This window comes from Propithecus coquereli, unplaced genomic scaffold (genome assembly GCF_000956105.1).
Source record: "Propithecus coquereli isolate 6110/MARCELLA unplaced genomic scaffold, Pcoq_1.0 Scaffold51, whole genome shotgun sequence".
Lineage (NCBI taxonomy): Eukaryota > Metazoa > Chordata > Mammalia > Primates > Indriidae > Propithecus > Propithecus coquereli.
In genome coordinates, this window is record NW_012150952.1 from 3,639,206 (window position 1) to 3,652,816 (window position 13,611).

At 35.5% G+C, this 13,611-nt stretch overlaps 1 protein-coding gene across 1 annotated transcript in view; it reads right to left on the minus strand.

The window, feature by feature from the left end:
• The window catches only part of CCDC178 (coiled-coil domain containing 178), a 466,106-nt gene that overhangs the window by 422,184 nt on the left and 30,311 nt on the right, over nucleotides 1-13,611 (minus strand). Inside the window, 2 exon segments of the mRNA XM_012656574.1 lie at nucleotides 680-900; nucleotides 12,592-12,792. Of these exon segments, the coding sequence (XP_012512028.1) occupies nucleotides 680-900; nucleotides 12,592-12,792 (422 nt within the window).

Genomic DNA, 13,611 nt, shown 5'->3' on the forward strand with positions numbered 1-13,611 from the left:
TTATTGTTTTGGGACTTTTTGATAAAGGCCATTCTCACTGGAGATAAGTGATATCTCATTGTGGTTTTGATTTGCATTTCCCTGATGATTAGGGATGTTGAGCATTTTTTCATATGTTTGCTAGCCATTAGTCTATCTTCTTTTGAAAAGTTTCTGTTCATGTCCTTTGCCCACTTTTTGACAGGGTTGTTTGATTTTTTTTCTTGCTGATTTTCCTGAGTTCTATATAGATTCTAGCTATCAGCCCTTTATCAAATGTGTAGCATGAGTATATTTTCTCCTATATTGTCTGTTTGCTCTCGTGTTAGTTTCCTTGACTGTGAAGAAGCTTTTTAATTTGATCAGGTCTCATTTATTTTTATTGTTGCTGTGATTGCCTTTGAGGGGATGGAAGAGCTTGAAGCTCTGACTCGGGTGGGACAAGGGCAATATATGTAACCTAAACATTTGTACCCCCATAATATGCTGAAATAAAAAAGAAAAAAAAATACTTCTAAGTATAAAGATAAGGGAAGAAGACATAGTTAACTTGAATACCAATAGATGATAGTGTGTGTAGATAAACAGCAGGTCAATTTTCACTGAAAATGAAACCTTTACAATAATATTAATTTCTAAGGGTCGAACTATTTTTGCACAACAGTTTGTGAAATGCATATCCATTCATTTATTCATTTACCTCTCTTTTTTTCATGTAAATTTCTTTCAGAGCTTCAAGTTCTTGGTTCTGCTTTGACTTCAGCAGAGGGCCACGTTCAGACATGAAGTCTATGTCTGCTTGAATCTTTGCATTCGCTTCTTCTAACTGTGTCTTTTGTTCCTCAAAATGTTTTCGTTTATTAACTTTATCTTCAAGATGCCATCGTAATTCCATAAAATCTCTTAAATAAGCTTCGTGTTCTAGATGTAGAATAAGAAGCAAAAAAATCTGATTTTAAAACAAAAGATCCAGAGATCAGAAGGAAATCTTTGATAATAAATAAATATGAATTATTTTAGTTTCAGAAAATGTTTAGCTGTGAATCTTACTGAATATAAAGAAATACTGTAATATATTACTTTCTTCATTCGTTATCAAAAGGATTAAAAATATATTTATATGCTAAAATTGTTTTAGTACAAATCCTGTTTATTAGGATCAATGTAAGTATTGAGCATTATATAAAAGTACTCTCTTGCTTTGAAGTGAGAAGAACTTCAAGAGCAGAGGCCTTTCAGAACCACCTAGAAGGAAAATGATGAAATAGGAGTCTTAAATATCAGAATGAAAAAGACAAAAATGATCATTTTCTGATTATACAATTATATAACAAAACCCACAAAAGAATCAACTGAAAATTATTAAAATCATAAGATAGTTCATGTAAAATTAATATACAAAAATGCTTATCTATATAAAAAATATATTGAAAACAGAATAATCTCAACACAGCAAAACTGAAACATAAAATAAACAGTGTAAATCCAGTAATAAACTTAACATGAACTGAGCAAAGTCTGTAGGAAGAAAATGACAGAATGTTATCAAACAACATAAAAGCAAATTTAAATAAATGCATAAAAAGTGGTCTTTATAAAAATGTTTGAAATTTTAAGCATGAAAATTTCCCTCAATTAATTTATAAATTTAAAATTTAATTAAATCACAATCAACAGACCAGGATAATTTTTAGAGAAATTAGACAAAAATATTTCCTCATTATATTAAGTTTCTAAAATTAAACTAATATTGCATTCTGGGAATAAAAGTAGGTTCTCTAGTTTGGGTTTTTTTCACATTCATTATAAATTTCTTTATGGGATTTGTTGATGTCTTCATTTAAGATTTTTGCATTTATATTTATGATTTAGGCTTGTAATTTTTCATATTTGTACCTTCCTCATCTAATTGTGGTTTATAATGATTGCTACCTTCTTATATTAGCGTAGTTTCTTTTTATTTTTTTCCTCTAGAATTTTGTGAAAGTTTAAAATTGCATATTAAGCCCTACGGTCCTAGAATGTACATATTTATTTTGTGGAGAACAATTATTAGTCATTGAGTCAAAATCTTTCCTTTAATGGCTATGTGAATATTTTGGTTATCTATTCATCGAGCCATTTTTCTCTACAAATTTATTCAGTTTATCAAAGTTTCAATAATATTCTTAAAAATTTGTTCTTATCTTTATTAATACTAATCACTAATGAATCATTCCTATTCTGATTCATTTATATGTTTTGTGTTTTTGACTTATCTTGCTTTTGGTTTTCTATTATTCTCTCTTTTCACTATTCTTTTTCTAATGAGCCAACATTTAGCTTTCTATATCTTCTGAATTATACATTTTCATTATTTGACCATTTTGTTATTGCATTTCGTCTTTGTATTTATTTTAATTATATTGTTATAAATTCTAAAGTCATATGTTGATAAATAATTGAGTCCCTCTTCTTTTTTAAGCTATTGATTTTCCTTCAATGACTTGGCTTTTTCTTACACATTTGAAGATAATTTTAATGATAAGTTTTTAATGATACATTTGTACACATTTTCTAATTTCTTGGATATGTGCACTGTTTGGCACCATCACTTTCCTGCTTTGTTTACCCTCACTAACTAGACAGTAAGACTTTTGTTTGAAAGAGTCAAACATCATATTGTAAAGTATCACCATTGTTATTTCCATGATAATCTGCTATTAAATATTCATTATACACTCTCATTCTGTATTCCATGCTTTTAAATATTTTATTTATATTTTCTTTCTCCTTGTGTTGCTGTGATGTGTTTCATGCAATTTCTTTAAATTTTACAGTTAACTATTACTCTCTTCTGAGTTTAATAAACAATTGAACCAATTATTGAATTGTTAAATTTAAGTAATATATTTTCATTTCTAGTAACATTTTTCATTTCTATTTTCTGCATTCTTTAAAAAATAACTTCTTGTCCTTGCTTTTATTTTAAACCTCTCTTTTTATTTCTTGAAAAATATCAATACTTATTTTATAATCTCATGTATAATCTAATATCTGACAAATTTTGAATAAAATTCTGTGGTCTGTTTCTATTAATTCTTACCCATTGAACTGAAATCTTCCTGTGTTTTATAATATTTGATATCAAGCTACTTCTTTTCTCAGAACTTTATCTAAAATAATTTGTGTCTAGTTTGAAGTTTTAGTCTTCAGGGGAATATTTGTTTCTCCCAGATGCCCGACTTTACTACCTACCCATAGAACATTTAAGTGACATTCTTCACTTAACAACTTTTAGACACACAGACAACAGGAATTTGAGTCACGAATCCAGTTGAGATTAGTACATTAGGAATGTTCAGGGAACACTGGTTTTCTCCACTGACTAAGAGAAACAAGCAAGGTTCTTTGCTCTTCATTCAATTTGAGCAACAGTTTTATTCAGGATTCACTCTCATGCTGAAGATACAGACCTTTGGATCCTCAATTTCATGTCATGATCTCTAATTAGATTTATCACTTTGGGTGAACCTTAGGCTTTATTTCCAGTCCCCTGTACCCTACAGATATATCAAAATGGGGACCCAAGGACATGAGGGTTCTGAAGACTCTCTCAAGGCTAAATCTGACACTGATGCCTACTTATTTCCAGCAATTCCCATTTCTAACTTAAATGTTGATCTTGTTGCATTTCTTACTTTCTTGGCTACTTGTCAGGACATTTTAAATGATTTTTAAAAGTCAAAATATATGAACAAATCTGACAATTGAAAAAACAATGTTGATATCATTGGTTTCTTTTCTGATTTCATAGCTGAAATCATAGTTGGAAATTTCAATACCCTATTCTCAACAACTCAATGAACAACTAGACAGAAAATCATTAAAGAGAGAAGATTTGAACAGCACTATGAACCAAATAGATCTAATTGATATTTATAGAGATATTCTACCCAACACCAGCAGAATATACGAGGGTTTGTGTCTGGAAAGTATCCAGCCATTGTTAATATAATAAGAATGGTTACATGGCTGGATACTTTCTGGACAGCCCTTATATATTAATTTCGACCACACAGAACATTCTCCAGGACAAATAAAGTTCTAGGCAATTTATAAACTTCAAATAATTTTAACATGATTGAAACAACTCAAAAACATTTCTTACCACAATAAAATTAAATGAGACATAGCAGAAAGACATTTGTGAAAATTTTATGAAAATCCCCAAATACCTGCAAATTAAACAGCAAATTCTAAATAAATAATAGGTCCAAAAATAAATCACAAAAAACTTAGAAAATATTTTTAACTATATAATAATGAACTCACAGCATATGAACATTTATAAAATGCAACTAATGAAGTTCTTAAAAGGAAATTTACAGCTTTTAATTGACAATTTTAGAAAAGGAAAAAAGGTGTCAAGTAAGTAATCAAAGCTTAAAAGCTTTATAACAAAAGAAGTATAGTAGGCCAAATTATTCCCAAAGCAACCAAAAGATAGGAAATCAGAGAAGAAAGCAATGATACCAAAGCTGAAGAACAGTAGAAAAATAAATAAAGCCAAAGTGATGTTTGAAAAAGATTGACAAAATTTAAAAAGCTATTGCTGGACTGACAAAAAGAGACAAGGCACAAATTACCAAAATTTGGAATGAAAGAAATGCTCTCATTACTGTTATTACATAAATTAAAATAATTATAAGGGGATATCATAAACAAATTTATGCCAGCAAATTAAACAACTAAAATGAAATGGACAAGTTCATCAGAAGACATATATTATCAAAACTGACTCAGGAAGAAATAGAAAACAAAAGGGACTTAAAACCAAAAAAGAAATTGAATTAGCTATTAAAAATATGCTAACAACTTTGGGCTTAAATATCTTGGCCATGGATAGAAAACTCAATAAATGGACCCTGAATAGAAAAAGAATTGACTTCAAGGAAATAAAAAAACCCTCCAACTTGACACTTACAAAGGTTTAGAGGTGGACACCTTTTTTGGCTTCCACCCATCTGCACCCAGATGCTCAAAATAAACAGCATTTTACTACACATGAGGCTTCGTGTGTCTCCCTCTTGGCTCCGGACCTAACATTTGGTGCCAAAACCTGGGAGGGCACACCAGGTGGACATGGCCTCCAGGACTCTAGCAGGCAAGGCTTGAAACTCAGGAAGCAGCAGGCAGTGGCAGCTCGTCCTGGCCTAACTCCCAAGTCCTGCCTTCCTCTGGGTCCCTGGGTCATTGGTAAGGTTTGCACGGATCTTTCCTGAGCCATGCAGGGGCCTCTCTCTAACTTGTCTCTGATTCTGGAGGGTAGGCAGAGCATTCTAGCTCGGCCTAGGTAAGGTAATTGTCCACCCGGACCCTCCTGAACCAAGCTGAGAGACAGGTACCAGACGGAGACTCGGATCTTCCTTGCTGACCTCCAAAATCTACACCCTGAGATATCCTGTTGCTGGTGAGTAGGGAGCTCGCAAGCTCGTTCTCGTTTTACCAATCCCTCTTGTTCTCGTTTCTCATTTACTCATCTCTACTCGAAAAATCCTTCTGGTAATCTAGAGGACCCTCGGCCCCTAGGGCTTTAGTTGGACACAGGGACACCTGCTCTGACTTGCCTAGTGCTAGTCGCTCATTCGTTACTCCCATGCCATTCCCTCGTTCTGGGGACATCTAGAATTGAGTAGAATTGGCCCTGTGTGGCTCCTACTCTTTCCAAAAACATGGGAAACTCTCAGCCTATTCCTCCTAAAACTACCCCTTTGGGGAGCCTCCTCAGAGGTCTCACTACAATTTCTGTCACCACCATGGCAAATGGTCTGAGATTCCCCACGTCCAAGCCTTTTTGCCCTCCACTTTCAACCCTCACTCTGTACGAGCTGTAATCCAGCTCAAATCTTCCTACTACACACCAGCCCCTGTCCTCTTCCCGGCCCCTTACCACCTGCTCTGGTTCTGCCCAAGTCCCGGGGTAGGGGGGACCGAGGTGGAAGGCATCATGTGGGCGTATGTCCTTTTCATTTAACTCAATCTTATGATCTGACCTGGCATGACCTCTACATTATTCTTTCCTTTATTCTATCCTCTGAGCAGAAGGAGAGAGTTTGGCTTAATGCCCAGGTACATGGCGATGAAATCCATAGACGTACCCCTGCCCAGCCAGTAGAACAGACCCATTATGGGATTATCAAGTAAGACCTCCTGAGGGAACTTTTCTCCTCAATATGCATTTTGTCTCCCAGCCGAGTCTGACATCAGGCACAAGCCCCCGAAATTAGATGAAGGCCCTCAAACCCCACAAAAGGATCTCCTAAACCTGGCCTTCAAGGTCTTTAATAACCAAGATGGGGAGAGGTAAAGGAAAAAAGAAGAGTGGGACTGACAACAGCCCCCCCAAAAAAACAGAAAAAGCTTTTCAAATAGTGGCTGCCCCTGCAAAGAGCTTTTCCAAAGAGTTACTCAAAAGGGCCCCAGGCAAGTAGATGACAAGGCCACACTCTTCCGCAGGAACTGAGCCCTGCCTCCACTAGGACTCTGGGTCTCTAGAGTAAAAATGCCTCAGGAAATGGGCCCCGCCAGGACCATGCCCCCTTAGACAAAAGAAAGGGGACTGGGAGAGCGAGTGCCCTCTTCTTAAAATGGGAGGATTGAACTTGTGTTGCGGAACTGGCTGCCCCACCCGGAACGGACATCCTCCATACCCACGGACCCTCTGAAGCTGCTTCAGTCTGACGGGCACATCAGGCTTTGGAACAGACTGAACTTTGACACACCGGCATGGCCCAGCCTTAGGTAACTCTCTGGCACAAGTAAGAATTAATGCTGGAGGCATGCCCTGTACTCTTCCTGAATTTTCAGGGCCTCTATTTCCCTTTCCTATCCCCATCGTCAGAGTAAAAGATAAAATACAAATCCCCTGTGTATTCCACAGCTGCTCTCACTGCTAGGAGATAAAATATTTGCCCACCCCTTTTTTTGTGCTTCCCAATTTTACCCCCACTGGGAAAAGATCTTATGGCTTCCTTCCTCTGACTTATAGGAAAAACTAGAACTTTGCATACAATGTTTTCCTTGATATGCTCAGAGCTTTCAAACTATAGAACTTCCTACCTTGTTTCACCTAAAACTATCTTCTTCTATATGTCTATATGTTTGCGTGTCCACATATGTCATATATATAATGTTTCCCTACCAAAATATGTAAAAGAACTCTAATTAATTGGCTTACATCAAATATTTCATTAAAAACAAAATAGAAAGTAACTTGTGAGTAAGAGAGATGTAAAAAGGCAGTTAAGTGTGGAAATATATTTTGGTAAGAAAGATCTTGTGGATTTTTTTGTCCTAAAATGACTGGTTTGATCCAGGTCATCACCAGTTGTTTGGCCACATGGTCCATGTCATCACCTGGGGAGACCCAGCTCTGACTGACCCCAGTGGTTTGGACACAAAATGGCAAAGTTAGGACAAAACAGAACGTTTTATGCATGTTTTGTAGGTGGTCTGTGCAGGTTGGGATAAAGTTTATAAAGGGAATTTATGAAGGAATTTAGTATGTGAACCAGTTGACTATAATTAGAAAATTTTAGTTATGACTTTTATTTAAAACATTATTAATTTTCTTGCTTTACTTTCAAAAGCCATTGAAGTAGTATTAAGTAAATAACAAAGGTATCTCCAGGATTTAAACTATTAAATTCCACCTGGCCCAACCTTACTCATCCTCTCTAGGCCTAAGGGCTATTGCAAAAAGACAGGCATATGACATTGTAAAGACTGATTTCAAGAAATGGAATTAGTAAATTCGGTTCCTTTGTCTTCCTCCACTAGCCCCACCTGGTGCCTACCTGCCAGTGATGAAAAGCACTACTGACTTCTTAAAGGGACCAGAACATTTATAGTCTAAAGACTAGATTTTACTCAAGGATTTCCCAGAATAAATAGGGCCTCCTTCAGCTTTCAAATAATTCTCTCACTGCTTCCACCACTACAGCTGAACTTCTGGGAATTCTGTCTGAGAGTCATCTCTCCAGACTCAAACCTACAGGCCCTCTAGAAACTGCTTCCACCTACAGCAAGCTCCCTGAAGGTCCAGCCCATCAGCGGTCTCAGGCTCCGATAATATGCTGTGGTATACATGGCTCCTTATTGTGCTTTGCCTCCTCTGTATGCTTCTCATGTCTCTCCAGTGAAACCCCATCCTGCCTCTATTCTAACTTCAAGACCATGCATTTTCAACCCTCTCCTTTTTTTTTTTTACAGTTTTAATTTGTATTTTATTTATTTTCTTTGTTTAGGTTACGTGTGTTGCCCTTGGTTCCCCTCCCCCCAAGTCCATGTTTCAAATATGTCCATCCTTCGGGTAGTGCGCATTGCACTGAACTCCATAAAAAGATCTCTATGCCCTTTCTTTGCAGGAACTAGCTACAGAAGAAAGATCTCCGCCCATTTACCCAACTTTCTGAGTTCATGTTAAATAGAAATTCAATTTTAACAAAGGAAAGGGTGGAATGTTAGGGTGGCCTTGAATCTCCTAATTTTCTAATAACAGCTAAAGCTCAATCTTGAGCTCTTCCTATTCTTTGCTGCTTCTCTCCCAAACTAGTAGGCAACCTGCTGGGAAAGACAACGACACCTGCTTCCCAATCTTTCTAATTTTTAATTTTCTCCCCTTTCTCATACCTTGCCCCGTCCTTTTTTTACATGTATATAATAAAATGGGTGGAATGTTAGATTTAAAGAATTCACCCTCCCCAAATTTTATCCAAACATTCTACAAAACCCACCCCTCTCCCCTTCCTAGGGGTGTATTAGGCAGTAGCCTTTGCCAGACCCCTAGGGAGATAAGGGAATGAAATGCAAAAGGGGAACTTACTTTCCTCATCCCTCCTGATAAGGATGCTTATCCCTCTGGTTGTTCCCTAGGGTGATAAGGGAATGGAATGCAAGAAGGGAATTTACTTTCCTTATCCCTCCCAGTTGTTTAAAAATAATTTATTTACTCCTCCCAGAAAAACCCTCTATAAAACCCAAGGCTCTCCCCTTTTCTCTCATGGACGCCTTTTTTGGACTCCACCCATCTGCACCCAGATGCTCAAAATAAACAGCATTTGCTACAAAAAAAAAAAAAAAAGGTTTAGAGATCAAAATTCAGCTAAGAAATTACTATGATAAGTGGTCTAGAACGAGTAAAACTCCCAGGATTCCAGTAGAGACCAAAAAGAAAAGAATTCTAGACTTCTATAAAAAATAATAACCATTGAAGATGAGAGCACTATAAAATATGTTGAAACCATAGTATAAACAACTCGATATCAGGGATAGCTAACAGAAGCAAGATACAACACATTGGACTGCTGTACACTTTCCTCCCCCTTGGGGTAGAAATAATTTCTTGTCACATAGATTCTTGGTTTGAATGTGTTACTTATTTTGGCCCAAGGACGTGAAAAGAACTGAAAGTATGCTAGTTCCAAACTGACACTTTGAGCAGCCTCCTATGTTTCTACTCACCCTTTTGTAGTCTTGCCATTTCCCTTGTGAAAACAATGCCCCCTGGGAAGCTGTTAGCCAAGTAAGATGAGAGACATATGAAGTAGAACTTAACCCAACACAGCTTTGAGCCAAGGCCATTGGATCTTCAGCCTGAAAGAGCCTCCTTAGCCAACTTACAGACACATCAGTGAAAAAAAAATGTTTACTATTGTATGCAACTGAGATCCGAGGTGATTTGTTACAAAGCATTACTGTAGTAACAACTAAATAATTCATGAGACAAACAATGCAAAACAAAACAAAATGAGAAGACTTAGCACCCCATAAATTACTGTGACCTTCTTCCACGCTAGAGGCATTCTGGTGAGCATATATATGGAACACAATTATCTTCATACTCTGTCCTTTCTGAAAGGTCATCTACCTTTTACACTCCCTTTTACCAATCGTACAATTCATATTTTTTCCAAGTCTCTGACCACCCTACCATCTCTTTTGCCACTTCCCATATGTACCTGGAGCAATCTCTCCCTTTTCAAGGAGTTTTTAAAATTCTGCCCACTGGTGTGATTTGCTTTTACCTTTTCAATGCTGGCACTGGGATGCAGTAACTCTCCAAATTGTGTCTATATACCATTCAAATCCACTCATAAGCCAGGGCTGTGATTCCCCTCCCCCCCCTTTCATTAGATGGTCATATGGAAGAACCCATGGAGCCATAAATGTGTTATGGGAAAGACAGGGAATCTATAGAAGCAGGTACAATGGGAATACCAGAGGAGTCTGAGTCATTAGTTTATTTGTGTCTTCAGATACTGCTTGGGTATAATGTACGTACTCTTTTAGTTTGCAAGTGAACACTGCTGTGCACATCCAATTTTATAATTTGTAGGATTTCATAGCACCCAATTCATGATGGAAAACTTGTTTCTAGTTATCTCTCTTGACAGGGAAAAGATAAAACATTTACTGGATAATTGGCTACATATTGGATGCCAAGGGCTGTCATTTTCAGCAGGGGGATGCAGTCACTTTATCGTGACCAAGCACAGAGGAAGGTAGCCAGTGCTATAAATACCCCTGCCTCATTCTTCATTATCTCCCCATGGTCTCTTGCTGCTAACTCTCATTGGTTGAACCCAACAGGAAGACAGAATACAAAATAGATCTTTGATGCAGTCCATTTTGAGTCAGCCTCCTGGGCCACAAAAGATATAAATAGGGGTGGGAAGTTGCGGGGAGGGATGAATCTGCAGGAGTAACCAGACGATATCTAGAAAGAAGTGAATTTCCTTACTTTTATAAAAGAATATCTAAATGTAAAATAAACATCATGGTTAATGTCAAGGCTGTTTAGGAGATTAAAAGTTTTTTCTGTTTTATGTGGTAGAGATTTTGAGAATTTAAAGACAATGAAAACATATAATTCCATACTTTGTAAACAAATTCATAACATTTAGATATTATATCACATGTATATCAATATAAAAGCAGCAGATTCCTGAGAGCACATATCTTTGCAGGAATGTGTTTTAAACAGAAAGCTCTTAAGTAAAAAAGTATGTATATAGTAATAACGAATTTAAATGTCATTGCATATGTTGGTTACTTACATAAAATAAAGCAGATAAACATAAATTTCAATTTTTAAAGTAGATGTAATAGTATTAATTAAAAGGCAACCCAAACAATAAATTATTACCCATGACAAGGATTTAGTCTACCGTTCAAAACACATTTACTAAGCACCTAGAATGTGCACACATGTATCTCAATTTAATTTTAACAACTCCTTAAGTAAAACTCCACAGAGTTCCCAAACTACAATTATCTAAGTACCCTTATAAAGGGTATATAAAATTATATGTAAATTAATCAGCAAAAAAATTAAATAAAACAAGCCCTCAACATTAACTTTTCTACTACTACTAACAAGGAAAGGTTGAAGATGACTCCTTGTGAATGTGTATGTGAGTTTGTCTGCTCAAGAATCTACTGGAATACAGAATTTCTCAGGGTGACTATTTTGACCCTATCGTAGCCTCATTGCCTCTAAAGCACCAATATATATGTATGCTTGCATTTATAAATTATATATCTACTGTTGTATTAATAGATTTTGCACATTATAAATTCTATTTATATAGAGAATTACAAAAAGAATCAAATTTAAAAATATAAATTAAAATTCTAATCTTTTCTTACAACTCCCTGGAATGTATATACTGTACACATTATAAAACCACAGTTTCAGAAGACTTATGAAATTATAACAAAAGTGTTAGGGTTGGTACACTATGACATCTAATTTGAATTAATGACTGTTGTCCTAGGGTAATAATAACATTATTTTATCTCTCAAAGATTTCTTGGTTTAAATGATAGATTTAAAGGCACCCTAATAAAAAAAAAAACCTTATAAAGCATGTGTATCCTTAATTAAAATTTACCTTATGAAAGGATAAAAAACTCCCAGCCTCAGGCAGAATCTGGTAGTCAGAGTGTTTTGATAGCCATGTTTGTAGGAAAAACAAATCTCATATTTTTAGATTCTTTAATCCTTCACCATAGGTCCCTCACTCTGTGATCTAAAAGAGTTTCCTTCTTAAATATTTATTACTTGCGTAACTCTTGGAAACATTTTAAGGTTAAATACCTACTAGAAGTTCCCAAAGCAAATTTACTATCAAATTCTCAAAAACAGATGCATGTAGTTCCTAAAATATTACTTAGAACTCTTTCAGTTTTCCTAGATTTAAAAATGTGGCCAATGACACCAACCAGAAATCATTTTAAATTACCAAATCTCTAGGAACTCAAACGCTATAGTCATTGTAGGAAATATATGCTAAGTGTTTGCATGCTGCTCGGGTACCACAAATGTTATGGAATTTCTAACAGACCCAAAGGACAACGGGTCTAGATTTGCTCAGTGCAGTCTCAGTTCATGTGAACTAATGTGAACCTAGCATCATTTTTAATAGCATATTTCAAAAGTGCCCTAGTTTGTATGCAAAATAATATGGCCACTCTAAATAGAGGTGACTTTTTTTATGCAGAGCTGCAATTGATTATCTGTGCCTCTCCAATAGAGTAAGTGGCAATATGAAAAATCCTTGTTATTACCTTTCTGCACAGCTAACGGGAGTTCTTCAAGTTTCCAGATTGACCAAGCGTCAATTTTTGTGTTAAGCACTGTCTTTCTTGATCTTTGTTTTTTTAAAGCTTCTTCAGCTTCTGCCCGGTCAGTTTCTAGACTTTTAATGAGATGGATGGCCTCTGATAGTAATGTTTCCATTTCCTGCTTTAATTCTGGACACGTTTTATCTTAAATAGGAATATGTATCACATTTGTTAATAAATCAGTCCATAAGCCAGGTGAGAGGATTATTAGTTACAGTATTATTCTCTTAAATATTTATATACTTAATAAGAGAATGTTAGATAAATGAATTACCCTTTTAAAAAGTTTTATTATAATTCCAATCACAATATTGATCATAACCTTTGAAAATATCTTTTTAATAAATGATTGAATCATTAGCATGACTAAATCTAATCCAATATTTTCAGCAACAATATCATTTTATCTGAAGGGAAAAAACACATGTCCTATTAACAAGTTTTACTATAAAGCTTTATTTTTAATTTATGCTGTTTCTTCCTATTCTATAAGAAAACAAATCATAATAATTGCATCAGATAAATACCGAAAATCCTCAGATGGTTCCTAAAAACAAGACATTTTATATCCTTCAATCTTATCAGACAATAACTTCTTTACTGGCCTTGCTAGGAATTCATCGGAATTTCCAAATCCTGTGTATTCAGTTATAATACAAATTAACTCCTTTAATGAGAGATATTTTTGATTCCTGGATTCACAGTTCTGGAATGATATGGCTTAATGTAAACAAAATTATTCCCATAGGTATTTATGTGACTATTCATGAAAGAAATGTACACAGAGCCTAATATGTTTCAGGGAACATGCTGTCCCCTGGAAGTAAGGAAGGTAAGGAAGACAGATATGAGTGCTATTCTTGTGGGATTTATACCTATAAACAGTGACTTTTACCAAAATGTGACATGACAAGAATATATAAACACAAAGTGTCAAGAAATACAAGGCCCCCAGAGAGCTGA